Source organism: Thermobia domestica, chromosome 1 (assembly GCF_964235325.1).
Source record: "Thermobia domestica chromosome 1, izTheDome1.hap1.1, whole genome shotgun sequence".
Lineage (NCBI taxonomy): Eukaryota > Metazoa > Arthropoda > Insecta > Zygentoma > Lepismatidae > Thermobia > Thermobia domestica.
In genome coordinates, this window is record NC_137454.1 from 24,373,149 (window position 1) to 24,395,017 (window position 21,869).

The 21,869-nt window shown below is 35.3% G+C and overlaps 1 protein-coding gene across 1 annotated transcript in view; it reads right to left on the bottom strand.

Moving 5' to 3' along the window:
• LOC145683816 (rifampicin phosphotransferase-like) overlaps positions 1 to 21,869 on the bottom strand; it is a 204,744-nt gene that overhangs the window by 25,105 nt on the left and 157,770 nt on the right. The window contains exons 23-26 of the mRNA XM_081755413.1: positions 15,833 to 15,991; positions 14,692 to 14,852; positions 9,731 to 9,958; positions 7,905 to 7,986 (exon numbers count right to left, since the gene is read on the bottom strand). Of these exons, the coding sequence (XP_081611539.1) occupies positions 7,905 to 7,986; positions 9,731 to 9,958; positions 14,692 to 14,852; positions 15,833 to 15,991 (630 nt within the window). The remainder of the gene's footprint in view (positions 1 to 7,904; positions 7,987 to 9,730; positions 9,959 to 14,691; positions 14,853 to 15,832; positions 15,992 to 21,869) is intronic.

The following is a 21,869-nucleotide window of genomic DNA, read 5'->3' on the forward strand; positions in this document are numbered from 1 at the left end:
CACAAAGACACATACACACACACACATACTACATATACATGAACAGGAAACACCTTGCATAAAATGTTAAGGTAAGCTGAAAAGAGAAAAGAAATAATTAGTAAACAATTTAAACAAGTATTACCAGGATCTTTTTTTTTTTTTTTCTTTAAATAGTTATCTCCCCTGTATGAATTTATTTCTTGATGTTATTCATACCTGTCTTTCCCACTAAAAAGAAAGTTCTTTGAAAGGAAATCGGATTTCCAGATTTCCAATTTTTCGTTAGTTGTTAGTTCTGGAAATCAACATCAGAACTGTTTTGGTCTGTCTGAATTTCTCTCACCAGTTTTGTAAAGTCTTCTTATTTTCTTTCTTCTTCTAAAACACTTGTTATATTTTAAAATCCTGCCACCACTAGCAAAACACTAAACAAGGCACTATACACTAACACAAATAAGGAACGTGAAGGTTTAAGTTCTGGAATTGTCATCAGAACTTAGTTTTTTTTTTCTGTTTGATTAGTTTTATTTTCTTCTAATTCTTTATTTCTTTATATTTACAATATAGGGTGTGGGTCTTGTTAATTTCTTCTTCTTTCATAGTTTCTTTCCTTCCACAAGTTTCTTGATACATGTCTTGCAACAAATTGTAATTTTCCTAATTTCATTTTATCGTTTATTAAAGTTTATATATTATCCCTTTTTAATTGGTCTCTTATTTCTCTTATTTTATTATTTGTTATATAATTATTGCAATTCCAGAAGACATGTTCTGGTGTTTGTACTTCATTACATGTACAGTTATATTAAGTCTTTTCAGATGAGATTTATACGGTCCATGTCCCGAGATGTATTCTATTAATTCACTGCTTATTGTTCCCATTTCTTCTCTTATTTTTAAGTTTGGGATAATGGTTCTTGTTCTTTGTCCCTTTATCGAATCCCTCCATTCATCTTCCCACTTCCGTTTAATCAGTTTGTTAATATCGTCTTCGGTGCTTGGCAATTCTCCCGTAATTTCCAATATCTTCGTTCTCTCATTATTCTTTAGCCACGTCTTAATACATCTTCTTAATGTCTGAAGGTGTATGGGTTCTTCATTGGCCAAAAGTTGTATTGTTTCTGCAGAGATAGTTTTTATGATGCCATGGGTTCTAATTAGCATTAATCGCTGCACTCTTATTAATTTTTGCTTTAAGTTTTTGTTTAGAAACAGTCTATGACCCCAGATTCCGGCACAATATTGTGCAATAGCCATTAGAATAGCTTTGTTATACAATTTAAAAATTTTTCTGTCAATTTTAAAATCTTTCATAGCCACTGTTAAGAGTTTGTTGGCTATTTTTTTCATCTTCTCTGTTGTTTCAGTTATATGTTTATCGTAGTTTAGTCGTTTGTCTAGCCATACACCTAAATATTTGAATTCATTCACAATTCCTATTTTAGTGTTCCTAATTTTGATTGTGGGTTCTCTCTATAGAGTTTGGCCAAATACTGTAATTTTCGTTTTATTAACCGATAGAGTTAATTTATTTTCTATACACCATCTTTCTAGATTTTCTAATATTATATTTTCTTTTTGCTCTATTTGTCTTCTTGAGGATGCTGTCATCACAATTGCTAAATCGTTCGCATATCCAACTACACCTAATGTTTCTTTTAGATTGTTTAGTTTTCTTAAACATGGTTGGAAAGTAATGTCCCACATTGTAGGTCCGCATATTGAACCCTGTGGGCATCCTTTATTGCTTATTGTTGTTATATCTTTTCCTGGAGATTTTAATGTAATCGTTCTGTCAGTACAGTAATTCAGCATGATGTTGTAAAGAGCTTTACTAATTTTTAGTTTTTTGAGTTCTTTAAAAAGTGCGGGCCACCATAGATTGTCAAAAGCACCACTAATGTCGGCATAAATAACAACTTGGTACTTTTCCAGTTTACCTTCTTCTATGAGGTCAATTAGTCATTTTACAGCTGTTTCGGTGCTTTTTCCTTTTCTGAAACCATATTGCAATTTATCATTATTTAAAATTCTGTTTTTGTTTATTCTTTCCACAATGGTTCGTTCGAAAAGTTTACTTATTACATTTAATAAGCAGATAGGTCGATAAGATTTTGGATCGTCATTTTTCTTGTCATCTGACTTTTTGAATATGATTAAATTTGCTTGTTTCCACCTTTTTGGAATTCGTCCGTTTTTAAAACACAAGTTGAAGAGTTCTGCTAGGTATGGTGCCCATGTGTCAGCATTGTGTTTAAAAATTTCCGATTTTATTCCATCCGGTCCAGGAGCTTTTTTTGCTTTTAAGTCGTTTTATGTGATTTATTATTTCTTGGTTTTCTATTACTTCTATTCTGTCTTCTAAAGGTGGTAATTGCATTTCTCTTCTTATGAAACTTTGTGAGTTATTATCTTCTTCAGGTATATCCTGTGGTAATAGAGATTTTATTAGATAGTCTATTGTTTCTTCCCAATTATTTGTATATGTACCATGTGTTCTTTTTAGAGTTGAGAGGGTGGTAGGTATTTTAACTTTATTACTCATAATTTTGTAGGGTTCACCCCAGTGATCTAGATTTAAATTAGTTTCAATATATGTTTTCCAGCTATTTTTCTTTGATTCTATTATTTTGTTTTCATATTTTTGTTTTAACTCTCTATATTAGTTTAATCTGTTTTGTCTTAGATTATTTTCTGTTGTATGTTGATAAAGTTTCCTAGCTTTACGTGTTTTTCTTTTCAGGTCTTGTAGTTCATTGGTCCAGGAGGTATTTGTTTTATTGTGTAATCCTTTAGTTGTCTTTTTTTGTTTTTGTTGAGCTTTTAATTGCTCATGTTATTGTATTTTCTGGGCTAATTCATCTAAGTTGCTCTCTTCTATCTGTGGTAGATTTATCGTTTGCCAGAACTTTGTCCAATTTATCTTCTCTGGGTTATATATTAATGTTTCGTCTGAAGATTGAAAATAATTTGTTTCTTCTTGTTTGGTTGGTTTTACGATATCAAATATTATTATATTATGATCGCTTATTGTTGCTGAATCGAGTACTTTCCAATTTTTTATTTTATTACTCAATCTTGTAGAAGCTATTGTCTGATCAATGTTTGATTCCCCCTGACTGTTCTTAAAAGTTGGTGGATTCCCTTCCTCATTTATTATTATTAGGTTATTATTCATGACCAATTCTCCAACCCTTTCCCCTTTATTGTCCGTTTTATTGCCGTGCCATAGTGTTGATTTGGCATTTGAATCCATACATATTAGGATGTTTTCTTCTTTATACATTTGACAAAATCTTTCTATATTATCCAAAAAAGATTGTATGTCCATGCAAAATTGACAATAACAGTTAATTAATTTAATGTTCCCTAGATTCGTTCTCAATTCCACACATACCGTCCAATTATTTCCAAATTGTGTTATATTTAATGTTTTGATGTTTTTATTTCTGTTTATGATTGCAGCTTTTGGTTTCTCACCTACGTTTTGAGGAATCTGGATCTCTCCTGTGTGGTTTCTCGCAATAATTGTTTCACAGTCTCCCATGTTAATCAACTTGTCATTTCTTGTGTAAGGCTCTTGTACAACTGTTATGTCTGCTTCTACTTTATTTGCTAGTTCTTTAATTTCATCCATAGCCGTCTTTGCTCCCATAGCGTTGATTTGAATGATTGTTAAATTTTCTTCATTTAAGAAATTTGTCATAAAAAGCTTTTGAGTTTGTCATAATTTATCTTTTTTTTTTTTTTTTTTTTGTATTTAAAAGTCGACTTTTGCGATTGTGCGTTCGTATAGCATTTTATATGTTGCACACTCTTGTTCGGTTTTAGCATTGCACTTTTTCTTTCTCTTGGTGCATGGGATACAAACCTTGGCTTTATCTTTATTCACACATCCCGACTTATCGTGCTCTCCCTGTCCACAGAAAAAACAAACTTTCTCTTCTTTGCAGTGTTTACTGATGTGACCGCATAATCAAGACAGATATTGCATTTTGAGACAGTAATAAAGTCTTTTATTCCATGAGCTTCGAACATTAGATATACTCGTCCTTCTTTCAAAAGTTTTCTTCTAATTTGGGAAGTTGCTTCAATAACTAGATGACATTTATTTTGGTTTTTTGGTCCGGTCCTAAATCTAGGTTTAATTTCTTTGATTGCTTCTGTCATTTCTTGCTCGTCAAAGTTTTGCTCCACTAAAGTTTCGACGATCTCTTCATCTTTGAAATCAGCTGGAATGTTGTACATAATCAATAATGGTTTCTTCTTCTTCGGTTTTTCTACTACAACGGTTTCGTTTAGTTTTTTGTTATTTACTAAGCTTCTCATGTCTTTCTCAGTGGCTGTTTCTACAATGATTGCATTTTTCATTGTTTTAACCGATGAAATTTTGATTTTCTCTTTAGCTGGATTCACAACTTGAAACAATTTTCTCTTTACCTCCTTTATTTCCTCATTCCCATTCGCTTTTAGAAAGATTGTTGGCTTTTGTTTCGTTCGTGCTTGTTCAATTTCCCGAGTTCTTTTACTTGTTTGTACTTGTTCCTTTGATCCTGTAAGGATTGCGGAATACAGTGGCCTCTCTTCTGTGGCTTTTCCCTTGTCGTTTTGTAATTTGGTGATTTCGATCTTTAATTTTTCATTTTCATCTCTGAGCTTATTTATTTCGGTTCTTATGTATTGGTTGACACCTTCTGTTTTTGATTGTTTCATTAACCATTTGGCTAAATGCTTCTTGATGCTTTTAGCTATCGATGAACTGGCTTTGTTTTTTCTGACTGCTTGGTCAACAAAATCCATGGCCGTTTCGTAGTCCTTACTAATTTCAACATCGTTGTCTTCTTCTTGATCCTTTTCTCCTTCGACCTCATCTCCAGAGATATTTCCCTCTTGCTCATTTAAACTCATGCTGACATTGAGTATGGTTGGTGAAACTTCTTTTTTCCCTTTCCCACTCTTTTCCTTCTCAGCTGGCGAATCTACCTTTCGTTTTTCACTAAATGTCTTTCCTTTATCTTCTGGATTCTCTCTTTGAGTTGTGTTTGATCTGTTTCTGTTCACTTGTGCGTTAGTGTTGGTTGTTTGTCTTTGTTCCTGTTCGTACTTATCTAGCATATCCTCATAAGAACTGCCCGAAAAGTTTGGCCTCCTATCCATTGGGATTTTGGTTTGTATCTTTGTTTCCCTATGATTATATTTAGTTTAGTTAGTGTGGAAAATAACACCTTACTATTATGCAACCCGCGTGTCCCTAAGAACGTAGTAGCCGCATCTCCTGTATGCGTACTAGTTTTCCCGCCAATTTCCCCCCGACAACAGCAAAAGGGTTATATGTTTAAAGGTATTACTCACTATTGCATCACGCTGCACCAAAACTAAAACTTCAACTCACACAAACACTCACTGTTGTTTCTCAGGAACCACTGATTACACCCCGTGCCTTTGCATGTATACAAAAGCACGTGTTTTTACTCACTCATTCACAAGATACTATGTAGTACTATAAACTGCACACGTATTATTTTCTTCCATTTACACTTCACTCACAAACTAAAAAGAAAAAAAAAATGTTTTCTTGAAGAAAGATGATTCTGCGTTTGTCGAACGATAAAAGTCTTCGCTCTTCTTTTTAGCAAGATTGCAGTTTTTACTTTCTAGAGGAAGGAATTTCCTGACAACTTATCGACAGAAAATGTCTTCAATATTGCACTGTAACTTTTAGAAATGGTTATTGTTCTTGTTAATATTTTTAAAACAATGTTTTTTTCTCTAGATTTCACTACTCGTAAATGTTCACTTGATGTTCACGAGCTTGTGGGTCAGCGGATAATAACCTGCTTCCCCTACAACCTCTTTTTTCGATATATTCTTCCAGAGCAACATAGCACACGTCACTCGCGGTTGGTTACACGTTACACGTTACACGTGGTCTTTATGTGAATAATGTTAAATGAAAATGCAACATTGCCATTTACTTGGACCCACAACATAAGTGAATGAAGTTACTGTTTAAATGGGGGCTGGCCATCGACACGTTAGCCTAAAAGACAGTGGGCCTTATGCAGAGTCTTTTTGAGGTAAGATTAACCTCATACTACGAGGTTGACTAACGGATGGTTATCAAAATTGTATTCAGAGTCTCTGATTAGGGACGTAGTATGTGACGAAGATAATCACATCTGATGAATTAATCTATAGCAGAGGCTAATCTTTTACCCACGGTTTTGCGTGCGAAACAACATTTTGTATTTCGTATTTCATGTATTTTCATTTTTACAGACTACGCATGCGCACATCTACTTTTCCGTAGTTGCCACATTTATTTTTCTCATCCGATGCATTGAGGTTATATTAGTTAGTCATACCCAAATCGAAGTTTTAGTAGTAGGCCTACTGAAAGTGGACTCTGAATACCAAAAAGTACACCTTCCTTAGTCAAGAGCTAGTATGACTTTAACTAGTCTTTGTCTAAACTTCGATTAACGCATTCTCTCTGAATACCGCCCAGTGACTTTAATTCGCTCGTCCGATTAAGAAAAAAAAAAACTTCACTTTAGCTTGAAAACATCATATTTAGAGACGGTTTCTTCTCTTACATTTTGTTGTAACTCTGATAATAACAGAGTTACTCTATGTCAGGGGACTTTTGAGACACCCTATATATATATATATATATATATATATATATATATATATATATATATATATATACCCAAAAGATGAAACACATATATCGAATTTCATGTCTTTAACCTAGAGAGGTTCCGAGATGTGGACATTCTGAGATAATAATTGTCACCTCTCTTTCCCCCTGCCCGTTGAATTTCCAAAAATCCTTCCTTAGTGGAACCTTACGTCACAAATCCTATGCTACAGTATGTCCGAATTTCAAGTTTATAGCTTAAACAGTTTGGCCTGGGCGTCGATCAGTGAGTCAGTCAGGTACGATAGATATTTAGGATAAATGTAAAGTACAACTACAACTACTCCAAAGACTCATGTTGCTAGTGTAGCTGAAGGCATTAACTCAGATTCAATAAACGCCTAGATATATTTTTACAATCATTTGAAAACAGCACGAACAAATTTGACCCCTTCCCCTTGGCAATACACATAGCAGATACGGCCTTGATAATTACAGGTTTATGGTAGAAAGGCTATATGAAGCAATTCCTCATTATGGTGCTTCTGTAACATCTTCTATCCCTTCCTATTCTCTTTACCATATTCGTATACGACACGTTACGAGCTTTCATTTATTGGGCGTTCGTTAACAGACATCAACTAAGAAAACACATATACGTAACTTAGTATAACATGACTTTTATCAAAGTTGTTCAAGGGTCTCATTCCGTATCAGTCTATGTCTACGTAACACAAAATTTGTGTTCTAGTTTTGCAATACTCGTATTCGATAGCTTATAGTGTGATATGATGTCAGTGACAGAAACGATGACTTTGCGATCATCTTGCCTATTATGTAGTGAAATGCATATTGTTTGTGAAGTTCTTAACCCTTATTTTGAGCTGCGATGCAGTCCGAAAATTTTGCCAAGACTAGTACGGAATGAGGCCCCTAATCCTCCTACTCGCTACTGCTAAATTCACCATATCAAATTGAAGTACTTCTTTGCAGTCTACGTGCTACGACAATATGGTTGTCAATCGCACCAAGTTGTGCTTGTCAAAATATTTAGATTCACTTCTTTTTACCCAGTTTTTATGTACGGACTGTACTTCTATAACTTACAAAATTGTTTATATATATATATATATATATATATATATATATATATATATATATATATATATATATATATATATATATATATATATATATATATATATATATATATATATATATATATATATATATATATATATATATATATATATATATATATATATATATATCTTCTTACCAGTGGTTGAGGAATTCCAACAACTACTTCTGGAAAGGTCAAAGAATCCCATTGTTTCATTAGTTTCCGTCTGCGAATTGCTCTGCAACAGCATAAAATTTATAATTATTAATGAAGGAACCTGCTCTATAAACTATTGTGTCATTTGATATATATGGTACATACATACGTATAAATCAAGATAAACACAAGCATATCTTTTGAAGCAGCATGTCTTCTGATATCTTGAACTAAATTTCATGAACTACAAGCATACCGTAGACTATACAACATTCAACTAAACTTCCAGGGACGAAATTCCAAAGTGTTTTACCCGACCAGCAACTGATGTATGGCAAAAAGAGAAATATCACAGAAAGTTACAAGTTGGATGTTTACTCTAATTCTCAATAAATGAATAAATAAAAAAAAAAACACATAGTGTATTAAAAATAAGCAGAATTTTGGAATGCAATCCCTAGTAATTTACTCATGAATTAGAAACTTTACATCCTTGTTCTCGTTACGATCCCTGTATCAATGAGGTAAACACGTTGGATCAGTGCGCGAAAACCATTCATGACAAGTTCAACTTCAGAATAGTGTTCCTGGGATTGGTTCTGTCTATTTGATACAAGAACTGAACAGGGACGGATCCAGGACCGACTTCTGGGGGGAAGGGGCGGTGGGTTGTCATAATGCTACTTTTAAGGGCTCCAAACTCTGGGGTAGATTTTATTTATATATATACAATAAGAAAGTTTAATCTTCTGGGGGAGGCTCTGGATCCGCCCCTGGAACTGAAAGACAAACGTGTAGATACTTACGAATGTTCCTTCTAACATTACAGAGTTGAAGGGAAATCATTTATTTGTCAGTCAGTCATTGAGGACGAGTCTTATTCTGGATGAGTCATTGAGGACTATTTTCGTTGTGAAATTAAGGGAGTCAGAGTTGAATTGTTGAACGTATAACATTTTGTGATATTTCCCACTTTTGCCATACATCAGTTGCTGGTCGGATAAAACACTTTGGAATTTCGTCCCAAGAAGTTTAGTTGAATATTGTATAGTCTACGGTATGCTTGTAGTTTATGAAATGTAGTTCAAGGCATCAAAAGATATGCTGTGTTTATCTTGTAGGCTATCACATTATCTGCAGATCAAGTCAAGGCTGGTAGCTTTTGGAGCCAGAACTGAATACAATTTTGAATATCATCTGACCAAAGGCACAGGTAATAATAGTGCTTGTTCTATAGTGTGTTGCTGCAGGATCGTATGAAAACATCTTGGACATCTTTGGAGAAATATTTGCTTGTCATGGTTGTCCAGATATCATTGCTATGACTTATCTGACTATTGTTAATTTGCGTATGTAAATAAGTTATCCCACATCCTTTTTTTTCACACTTCAGACCAGCTCCAAGTGGTAATTGGCTTTTTTGACCTCTTTAAGAGGCTTTGTCTTGTAAACATTTCACATCTAATGAAGAAATTCAGCAGCTGACTTTCCGGTTGAAGCAGCAATTATATTTTTCTTTATAACGTTATCAATTCCCAACATAAGAATAACAATAGACATAGAAAATTACACAAATGAAAGAAAAATATTGAACAAGGAAGATAGAAAACCCAATGAATATATTAATTGGGAATTCGTTTTCCTATGTGCTCTAGACGCAACATGCATTATGTAAATGAAGTACTTCTGCTCAATTATCATAACACTTCACCAAAATTCTGTGTATAATAGAATATGTTTCATATAGTAATTTACTTGAATAAGATAAAATACTAATGTTTCAAAACGTTTTTCCTAATAGAAAGACTACATTGATTAAAACTTACTTGTTCAATAGCGTAGGACTTCTTGTTGAAATGAATTCTCCCAACTCATAGTGTGTCAGGAAGAAAACGAGTTCTGGATCTGGAAGACGGCCTTCCTTTACCATCAATGTTGCCAGATAGTTATAAGCACCTCGCAAATGATCAATTGTCATGACAGTGATGGACTTTGTGTTCTCTCTGCATCCAACATTAGAACGACAATATGGGAGCAACATCTTCAGAACTCGCCTAAAAGTGAAACAAAATAAAAGTTATAGAGTGGGCCTAAGTACAGTAAATACACCAATACTTTTTACGAATTTGAAAACCTTAATCTAGAATCGAAATAAAAATATTGAAGATAAAAATGGCGAAACACTTTTAAATTTTATTTTGCTTGGAGCGGGAACTACTGTTTGTGACAGATGGACCAGACTTAGGTATAATCACAATACAAACGTACAATTACAAACAGTTAAACTCATGGTAATGATCTTCGGACATTCCATTAATTGAATGTGAGGTGGGAAAAAATCAGGTCTAAGTCCAAAACTATATCATATTGATTTTTTTTTTGTGCTGCATAACCTCATAAATGTATTGTATTTCAGTGTGTTTTCTCGGTCAATATTTAACAAAACTCATCAATCAAAGAGCATATCATACTCAATGATTGAAACCTGTTTTCTGCACGCGCTGTTCTTATTCCATGCGAAGGTTGGCTAATGGCCTTCCGTGTGGTAATGATTCTATCAATAAAAATGATATATGTAAGTTGCTTCTAATGAATAGTTGGCGCCCACTTGATATGTTGTAAGGAAAGATAATATAATCACTCAAATTATCAATACGTAAGTGGAAACACTTGATGGTTTGTACTGTGCTTTCAAAGGCATATATTGAATATTAAATGAAATGGCCGTTATCTTTTATGGTAGTTGGAAATTATAGACGTGATGACATTAGTGAGACTTACCAAATGCACTTATATATCTTTATTACATCAGATTTTCCTACCTTTAATGTACGAGAATGTTTGTGTTCTATAACAGACACAAAATTGAATATATTATTCATAGTATCCAACTAGTAGCCTCTCGAACATGCTCTTCAGATTTCTTTTGACCGGTAAAAAGCCAGTGGGTCAATTTGCTCATGCAAGCAGTTAGAAGCTGTTATGAGCAAACCTGCAAAGTAATGTCAGTGTTTCCACTTCAATATTTGTGACACTATATGGGGTAATTCAGCAGAGTGGTCTGCTTATGGTAAAAGGCAAGTCGCCAATCCTAAGTTCATTCAATCCTCTTGGGAGGATTTTTTTTTTGGGTAGAAGACAGAATAGATGTTTAAGATGTAGAAAAATATTAAGGGTTGCTCAACGAAGTTTAACGTCAAGCGACATTATTCAACTTATCATGCCAATAAGTATGATAAGTTTAAGAAGAAAATAGAACCCTGCAGAAATAATAATAATAAAAAGGAATGTTACCAAATATAACTAACAACTATTATTAGTAGTATAAATCGTATAATTATTGTTTTGAAAGTTTGCTTGATTTGAAGGATATTTAGTAATATCGTAGTGTGTTAAACATTTTTTTTAATTCAATGTATGGAGTTGTGTTTCTTATGAAGTAGCACGTGGACTACTGGTGATCCACAGCATGGTTCCGGATAAACGATACGGAACATGATAATTTTGCAGTCACATCCAATAGATGTTTAAAATGTATGTACTAGTAACATAACTTTGTTTTGGTTGAAATAGTGTTTGAAGGATTCTCTTTATACAAGGTTATGAATTATTACTTGTTATTTGAAACAGAAAACAAAATATTAAATATATAGAAAAATTAATTACTTTAGGTTTGCAAGTGATCTATGAGAAATTATTTTTGCATCTACATATTCAGATAAATCACTGATAAGATACCTATTGAAAAATAATAGAAATTTCTAATGTTAATTCTTCAAATTGCAGCATTGAGTTTTAAATTCAAATGTAAGTATTTTTCCCTCTTCTTCAGTAGCTGTGTCAAGTGAAGAGTAACTGTAGAGTAGTCAGGCCCCCGTGAGGACGGGAAATTCATCTCATCTTAGTCTCGTCACAATGATGCTCTAAGGTTCATCCAGCATTTGTGAAATAGTATCAAGGGCAGCACTGTTCTGATTATATCACCTCCACTCAGTGGCGTATTTACGATTTTGTTTCGGGAGGGGCTTTGCTAACTTTCGGGGGGGCTTTGCCTGGAAATGTGAAAGTTCTGCAAGATATTTCATTTACTTTACTGTACTAAGTAAGATTTCGGGGGGGCTTAAGCCCGGAAGCCACCCCCCTAAATACGCCATTGCCTCCACTATATGTCGAAATTAAGAAAGTGTGTGAACCTTTACTTTCACACAGCCCTTGGATTGATTAGACCTGTCTCGTATGTGTCTGCCATTCACTTGTTACCGGTACACGTCTAATGAAAAGTACGAGGGAGGATCAAAAAGTAGCCTCCTTCATTATTTTTTCTATTACAGCTACTGACTTATTTATGCATGACGTTATAGAGGTAGCCTTCCTCCACTAACGTAGTCTTTTGTTTTTCAGATTGAGTTATTAGAACCATGGATCTGAAGCTAGAAGAAAGAGTCGTCATCGACTTTTTGGCGAAAGAAGGTTGTCCACCTAAGAAAATCCATATGTGCTTGAAGAATGTTTATGGGGATCCGGTAATGAACATTAGCAATGTACGGCGTTGGGTGAAGAAGTTTAGCAACGGAGAAACAGAAATCGCTGATAAACCAAGAAGCGGCCGGCCGACAACATCGATCACAGATGCAAATCGAGAACGCGCTGAGGAATTGATTCGAGGAGATAGGCACATTACAGTTCAGAGTGTTGCTGATGCATTGAACATCTCGTATGGCTCTGCTCAAGGAATAATTGCTGACTTGGGATATCACAAACTGGTGCTAAGTGAGTACCTAAGTAATTGACTGTTGGTAATCGGAGGAGGCGGGTGGACATTTGTCAAGAGCTCCTGAACCCTGAAAATGGGTTGGTCAGTTGTGCTTAACCCACCCTACAGCCCTGATTTGGCCCCTTCTGAGTTTTATCTCTTTGGACCTTTAAAAGAACACCCACACGATTGCCGATTCAATGATTTGGATGAAGTTAAAACAGCTGTAAAATCATGGGTCAAAAACCAACCTCCTGAATTTTTCCAAAAAGGTTTTGACGCCTGGGTTCAAAGATGGCGTAAAGGTGTTCAAATTCATGGAGACTATGTTGAAGGGTAGGATTCCTTAGAGGCTATGCTCTGCAATAACTTGTCTTGTTCTATGTTCATTAATACATTTTTGTGACACATGAAGCATTACTTGTTGGTCCCCCCTCGTATTAAATGTTCAACCAAAGAAAAGTTTATGCAACACTACTAGGGATTCCAGATAATTTTTCATGATAAAGCGGAAGAGTTTAATAGATGTTCCGTTCTGGAAATTTTCTTCCTGGGAGGGAGAATAGATACAACCCGTAAAAGAAAAGTAGTTACTTGAGGCATTCTCACGGTCAGACGAGTGCTATTACTTGCCACAGGATGTCATGTTTGACTTTCTGATTACCGTAACACGCAGCACGCATATTTGCGGATCCCAAACGTTTCAGGTATCCTCTGATCTTATTGGCCGATACAGACAGGACATCAAGAGTCTAGACATACATTACAACAGAAAACAAATGCCAGATGTTTTCGGCCTTCATTGCCGAGCGAGCTAGTAATGAAAATCGCTTTTGGCATGGGTTCAAACCCGGCCCAAGGAAAGTCTTTTTTTATTTTTTTTTTTAATTTCATAATACTTCTTCATTAACATAAGCGTGCAGTTTTACTATGGGATCCATACTATAAGTAGTAGTAGGGTTGGATCCCAGGGGTTGGTTGGGTTCTGTTCTCGACATCAAATTGGCAAATTAGGGACTTGCCCAATTTTTCCGTACATTTTACATGACCGATTAAAAATAGCTGGCTAGGGTAGCGCGTGAATACTGAAACGTTTCGGATCGGCAAATTATGCATGCAGCACTGAACTTTACTGCTGTCAAAGGGAGCTCTACCAATTATTAACTTCAACATCAGAAATAATTCCTTCTGTACACCGGATTAAGTAGCAATGGGCATAGGCATATTTTGGGGTATCTATTTTCTTATGTCGGTAGTGTATACCCTGATCATTTAAGAAATATTTGTCACGTGACATTTATTTAGTGCTAAGTCCCACGTTTTACGATGATCTACAAATTAAGAGAGCGAGAACCTAACTTTCGGCTGATTTGACCAAATGAAAGAATGATAACTTTTCAGCCATTTGAGGCCTTTTAGTGAAGTAAGAGAGTCGTTGCGGAGGCGCTCAGCTTTCTGTTTTGACCTGAATCTATTTGCTTTAGTTTCGTGCAAGGATGTTATAAAATAGAGAATCTGCCCATATCACAAAATTGTGAAGCCATATGTCACAGCTTCGCCACACCTACTCTGCCCACTCCGCGCAACTAAGATCGCAATGTTTCGAGCCAACAATCATGGCGGAAACGAGAGTAGCCAATCAGACGTGCCGGCTCAGAGGATGCTCGATTGTTTTTCGGCTTTATTGAGTTCATATGATGAAGATACGTATGGGCAGATCCTCTATTTTATAACATTCTTGGTTTCGAGAGCTGTAGGAACCTCGAAGAGCGATACATTTCGGTTTCAAGTTTCACATACGAGAAAAACACAAGGCAATTTGTAAGTCCCACTGTCCAACATGAGCGTGAGACAATACTTGAATAATGGAGAAGAATAGATTGGCATAGAGCGCAATAGAACTATCTCAAAGCAGATCGCAACGAAATCACACAATAATACACATATCGAAGGTTTCGAAAAGAGTTCACAAACTTTATTGTCTGACTTTTCACAGAATATCTACTAAACCTATGAATAGATGACTCTTCAAACCTTGTTCCTGGCTTTATGTTTGATTTGAGACTATCAATAGCTGTCTGCACACTTATTATCTCTTTTGTTTCCTGGTAGCTCTTGTGATTCTTCACCATTGTTTGCAGCGTTGCCACTAGACTGTCTGGTTTTTTCCCCCAAGGAACGACATAAAGGTCAAACTGAAAGAAAGTAAATTTATTAGATAGTTGTATGATTCAAGTAAGAATATGAAAATACAACCAATATATTTTCCGAATTTTAATATCTGTCGAGCAGGGATGCAAATAACCACTCACCCGTGGCGAGTGGTTCATTAGTGCGGGCGAGTATTTAATATCATACCGAAAGTAAATAAATGATTTCTATTGTGGGATGTGAGCTAGTAGCTTTTTCCTTGGGCTAGTAAAATTTTGTTGCTTATTTGCATGCCTGCTGTAGAGTTAAAAATATAGTAATTAGGGGAAGATGGGATAATAAGCGACAGGAGTAATAAGAGATAAAATGGTTGGTATTTGGTTTATCATCAGAAAAACCGAAAAAAAAAATCCACAGCTTACTGTATCCTTCTGTGTACAAGAATAAAAAACATTGCTTTTAGGCAACTTCTTTACCTTTTTATTTTCTACCTAAAAGTGTCTACCAAAAACTTTAGGTACCGAAATTCAGTCTTTTTCGTGAAGATATTTTTTAAACTTAGTTATAAATATTTCTTAAAAAATGGTTGCATAAATTTGTACAAAATTACTGGATACTTCAAAGTGGAATTGTTCCAGTTTTTCTCTGATAAGTGAGGTTGCCAGAAAACGCGTGTCTCTTATTATCCCCCTTTTTTTGTTTTGTCGGGGCTGCTTTAAAAGTTCTTCAGAAAGAACAGTCCAATAAATATCATTGTAAAGTATATTTACAAAGTTAGGCCCGAAAAAGCCCGAGAAATATGGTTATATATTTAAAAGTTTACGGCCCGAGCCCGGCACGGGCCCGAAGTGGTATATGCTTTGTAGGCCCGAGCCCATGCATACCTCTAGACTGAGTACATACACAATAAAGCAAGTGCTTTCCAATGTTCCCATTAGATGTCAGTATCCGTAAGAAACGGCAGTATTGCACACCAAAAAAGAAAATTCATCCAACTACTGACTTAGAATCATTGTATGCTCACCTCCTTAATACTGCGGTGTCCGTGCTTCTTAAGAAAATCCTTAAATTTAAATCCTGCTTCTCCTGAGCAATTTCGAAGCCATTCTGTTGCCTCTTCAACTGAGACGTTGCAGAAATTATTTTCGTTCCCCTCAGTTGAAGCTATCGTTGCCGCCAGATCCTTAAAAAAATAAGAAAATCTACTATTAATTTCAATTACCTATTACTGTATATACACTACAAAGTTTATTCAGCCGTGTAATGTGGTTCCTATCACCACGGCACCTCGCAGATATTAATACAAAATAGAAACTGGATCCAGTTGGCTAAGGATAGAAGTCTGTGGAGAGCTTTTGTGAACGCGGCATTAAACCTTTGGGTTCCATAAGCCATAGAGTTAGTTAGTTAAAGTTTATTTAGTGCACAGCATTATGGGTACAATTCCAAAAAAAAAAAAAAAAAATGCATGTATAATGTGCAATTAAGGTAAAAAGTACATCTTAGCTGGGTGAAAAGAGCTGAAAATGAACACACTACTTGTAATTCGCACAGATTTACATGTTTATTTAAAGAGAAACAGGTTTATTTTAGTACTTAACACTTTGAGTGCTAATCACATGTATAGAGGAGAGGAAGGGAATGGCGATCAGTTGGGAATGGCGATCAGCCCACTTTGCCCTCTTGCGTGACCCGTGGGGAAATCAAACTAGTGCTGCCATGTGCCTCTTTTAGCAAGGTTTCTTGTGTATTGTCGAGGAAGTTGTCAGAGAAGACTGAAGTCTAGAGCGTGCTGAGATTTGTTTTTGTTGATTTTCTTATAAGGATCTGCATATTTCAACTCACGATACGTACAATTTTAAGTTGTAAGATCTTGAAGTTACTAAGATTCATAAAAAGTTATATTTACGTCTAATGCACGACACATAGTTATATTTTAAATAAACTACGTTTTACAATATAACCAGCTCAATTTTCAAAATGGCGCAATGTTGGGAATCCTGATCAACGTGTTTGGTTTACTAGCATGGTGATCGCCATTCCTAACAAACATTTGAAATACTTCTCCAGCCAAAAATTATAAACGAGGCTAGACCTAAGATAGGTAAAACGCCTACTTGAGTCAAACAATGAAACTTTGGTATCGGTGTAACTTTGTGGATCGTGGGTGCATGCTGACTGTACTGTTGTGGACTCAGCACATGGATATATCTGTGACGTGTCTTTGAAGAAACATCAATAAAACATTCAGTTGACGTTTCTCAGTCTTTCGAAGGCGCAGTGTAGAAAAAAAATTGAACTGCCTATGAAACTATGTATGTTTATTGAGCTTGTACTGTGATCGCCATTACCAACATGTGATGGGAATGTCGACCAAAGTAGCAATTTGAATTTTTTTCCATCGTGTTCCCGAACTGAAAGAATGATCCTCTTTTTATTTTACACACTTATTGTAGAAGGATTGGAGTACGTATTTACAAATTTGTTTCAATATATTTTGCAAATGAAACTACGTAATAACCCATTTCTCTTAGGTGATCGCCATTGCCCACCGCTCCCCTATACGGAATGCCTCAACTTTTGTAGACTACGGGTCACACATAAATATACGTTTCCGTTCAAAATTTATTTTATCTGTTTTTCTTTATACTTTAGCAATCTGGAACTATTCGTCGGATTTCATAGCTTGTAATTTTGTCACTAGATGGTGCTCAAACGCTTTTTCTGTTCTGTTACCTTTTTTATCTGAAAGGGATGAGTATGACACCCAGATCATTTCCCTTCTCGCAAAAATCTTGCCAAAGTGGAAACTTCTTTCGCGAATAACGTACTTTTTCAAACCTCAATTTCACTCTTCCATATTTAATGTAATGTATAATGGTAATGATAGTGTATAATACATAATGTTGTAGCTTAGAGATTGCTGAACATTTTGGTTTTCATTCCACGTCGATCGGATAATTAGAGCCTGAGAAACAGATTTGATAACTCATTCTGACATCACGAAATGGCGCATCTTCAAAAGCAAATATGGCTGCAACTCGAAACTTACCGTCACTACCATTAAACTAATGATTATTAGAACTAACAGCATAGTAAGGCATCTGTAGATAAAATTTTACACTAAAACAATTATCGAGCAACATGATTGGACCACTTGTCGTGGATTTATCCTATGATATTAAGAGCATCACTTACTAAAAATAATAGAAAATTTACCATTTTTCCTTTGCTTGTTTATTCATAAGTGAAAGGAGATAATGAAATACATTATTATTTAGTTTTAATAATTGCGTGTTAAAACTATTTTGTTTATTAGAAACTAAATACAACTACTATTTAAGAAGTAGTTCACAGGAAACCAAAACAATATGATACGTAACCAAATGCAGTTGAGTTCGTTCCTCTAGTCGCTGCCTTAACTTATATTTTAGGGGCGTTGCTATTCTGGCAACACTGTAATTTCTATGGATGGCAACACTGAAAATTCTTAAGGTTCTTATTTTCTGTTGTAGGATAACATTATCTATGATTGTGGTAAGTTGCATTTCATTAACTAATTTTACTTATGAATAAACAAGCAAAAGAAAATGGCAAATTTTGTATTATTTTTAGTAAAGCAGGGCTCTTAAAGGTTAAGATGGAATAATGATATTAAAACTTCTGTATTATTTCGTTGTACGTTGTATATAATGCGTTTAGGTATAATAGAAAGTGGTAGAGCGTTCACCTCTGGTGCTTGGGGTTCCTGGTTCGATCCCAGCTTGCGTCAAGCGAACTTTGTGGTGGACAAACACCGTGTGCGTGGGCTTCCTTGGGGCTCTCCTGTTTCCTTCTACTTTCTTCATTCCAACTTTCATTCATTTCTCATCATCATCGTCTCCTTTAGCCTCGCCTTCATAAGCGTAGGACTTAAAACTCAAATATTTCATTTCATTTCATATAGTATAATACTCCACACGAAGCATTTTATGAGCCTTTTTCTCAATCCTCTATTCAAGTTCTCACAAAACAGAGATTTCCTATTCCCAAGGGCTACTTTCGCCATTCCTATCTTTGCTTTTATTTCACATTCACACTTCATATAATCTCTAATAACACTACCCATGTACCGAAAACCAGCCACCTGTTCTATTTTCTCCCTCTTCTGCATTTGACATTGACCGCTTTGTTCCAATCACGATGGCTTTTGTCTTTCTAACATTTATTTTCATCCCATATTCTTCACAGCCTTTTCTCAAGCTTTCTAACATCTTATTGACTACATCTTCTAGGTGGATGTTAAACAATATTGGCGATAGACAGCCCCCCTGTCGAACTCCCCTTCCAATTGCACTCTCCTCTCTTATTTCCTTCCCTATTCTAACGCTTACTTGTTGGTTCATATATATAAGTTCCTTATGAGTCTTCGATCTTTCCATTCTAACCCAACTTCTTTAAAACTTCCAACCAATTCCCGTGGTCAAAAGTCTTTTCTAGATCAATAAATACTACATACTTCTCTTTCCCTTTTTCTATAAACATTTCACCGATCACCCTTAATAATCCAATTACATCTCTTGTGCCCTTACCTCTCCTGATCACGCTCCTTGGCGAAGTTAAAATCTCACGTGAGTGGATTGGATTTTGAGTTCAATGTCCCATTCAGTAGCGAGGCAATATGGAAGTTGAATAGCAGACATGGACCTATTCATCAAGTTTCGCATGATCCTCTTTAGTTATTTATCATATTTTAATGAATACATAACGCGTCACTCAAACATGCCTTCAGAAAAGACATGTTTGCAAAAAAATACTCTCAGCTTAGAGCAAGGAAACTTATTATGAGCCCTTACAGATTAGCTTATAAAGAGGTGTGTCATGTTAAATATCCCTGTATATGGTCCATTGTTTTCGGAGGGTATAGCCATAGCCAGTAGCGTATTTAGGATTTTGTTCCGGGGGGGCATGCACATTTTCCTGAGTGGATATATATATACTAGATCTATATAAGTACGCAATTATTATACAGTTATTATACAGGGTGGAAGGAGTTGATTCGGGAGGTGATTCTACAGCTAAAAACAATAAAGAAGTTCAAATAAACATAGGTCCAACGCAGCGGTGATTTCAAGCAACATCCGTGTAACCTTTCGCAGGCCTCCTCCTTCTAAGTCCAATATCTGCCGACAAATAGAGATATTGACGTCTGGTCAAAAGAATGTAAAGAAAGACATACTCCACAAAAATGATGGTTCAAACAGAAAGGAACAGAGCAAACTGCACAAGGGGACTCCCCGAAGGGAGAAGGGGATTCACCAAATGAGATGCAATAGGGAAGGTGAAAGTGAATAGTAATTACAAACGTAAAACGACCTGGTTATGTTTAGCGTTGCGTACGTACTGAATGATCGATTGGAACGTGCAAGTGGGGTCTCCCGATTGCAGCGTTGGGGAGCAATGTATGCGACATTAAAAAAACATCTCAGGAACGAACCTCATCTATGTTGAAAGTTTGATCGAGATCGGTTGGGTATTTCAAGAGTAATTAAGTTTTGTTTAATTTTATATATATATATATATATATATATATATATATATATATATATATATATATATATATATATATATATATATATATATATATCCCTCTCCGCCCCCGCCTCTAGGTTCTGCCGACAAAGAGAAAATATTAAAAAAATGTTTCGAGTCCTGAATCTCATCTATGTTGGAAATTTGAGATCGGTCGGGTGGTTCAAGAGTTATAAGGTTTTACTTATTTTTATATACCTCCCCTCCCCTCTCACTCCCTTAAATTCTACCGCAAAAATGATTTGATAAAAACCATCCCAGTTGCGAACCTCATCTACGTTAAAAATTTGATCGAGATCGGTCGTATGGTTTGAGATTTAAGTTTTACTTATTTTCATATATAGGCCTATATATTTTCATATATATCATTCTCTCCCGCTTCCTTGATTCTACTGTGAAGGTGAAATTATGAAAGACTTTCTAGTCCCAAACTTGATCTCTGTAGAAAATTTCATTGAGATTGGTCGGGTGATTCAAGAGTTATTAAATCACAAACCTAGTCACTTTTATTTATATATGGGTTTTCTCAGCGTTCTCCCGTTTCCTCCCACTTTCTTCATTCCACCATTTTTCATTCATTTCTCATAATCACCGTCTCCTTTAGCCTAACCGGCATAATCGTGGGACGTAAAACTCACAGATTTCATTTATTTTCCCCCCTCCTCCTCCGCCCTTACGTTGTTCTGTCAAAGTGAAATGATAAAATCCATGCTAGTCCTAAATCTCGTCTATGTTGAAAATTTGATCCAGATCGGTCGGGAGGTTCAAGAGATTAAGAATCACAAAACATAGTCACTTTTATAATATAGAAGACTAGCAGCGTTCACCCCGCTTCGCTGCGGTCACCCCGGAACGCAATAAACTTTGTTACTTAGATAATTTTTACTTTTTCGCTTTCAAGTGATATGATAAAAACCATAGAAGATTGCATTAAATGTTAACATTATATCGCCTGTCATTTATGTTAACCCGCCCCGCTTCGCTGCGGTCACCCCGGAAGTTGTCGCTTTCAAGTGATATGATAAAAACCATAGTACATTGCAGTAAATGTTAACATTATATCGCCTGTCATTTATGTTAACCCGCCGAGTGACACGGTCATGCGGGTTGCATATAAATACGTTTATTTTTACCTATGATGAACTAACAAAGGATTTGTACGTTATGGACACTTGAATGGTCAATTATCTCAAGACACTGGTAATTAAAAATTAAAGTGATATGATAAAAACCATCTAGGGTCCAAATCCTAATAACCCCCCAAAAATAAAAGAAATTGGTTCAGCCGTATTAGCGTGATGAGGTAACAAAGGATTTGTGCGTTCTCTTTTATATATATAGATATATAAAAATTCACTTGAACACTGTAAAAATCTTATACAGTATTGTTCAATTGTAGTCAGTACATTCTGAAATCAATAATAATAATAATAATAATAATAATAATAATAATAATAATAATAATAATAATAATAATAATAATAATAATA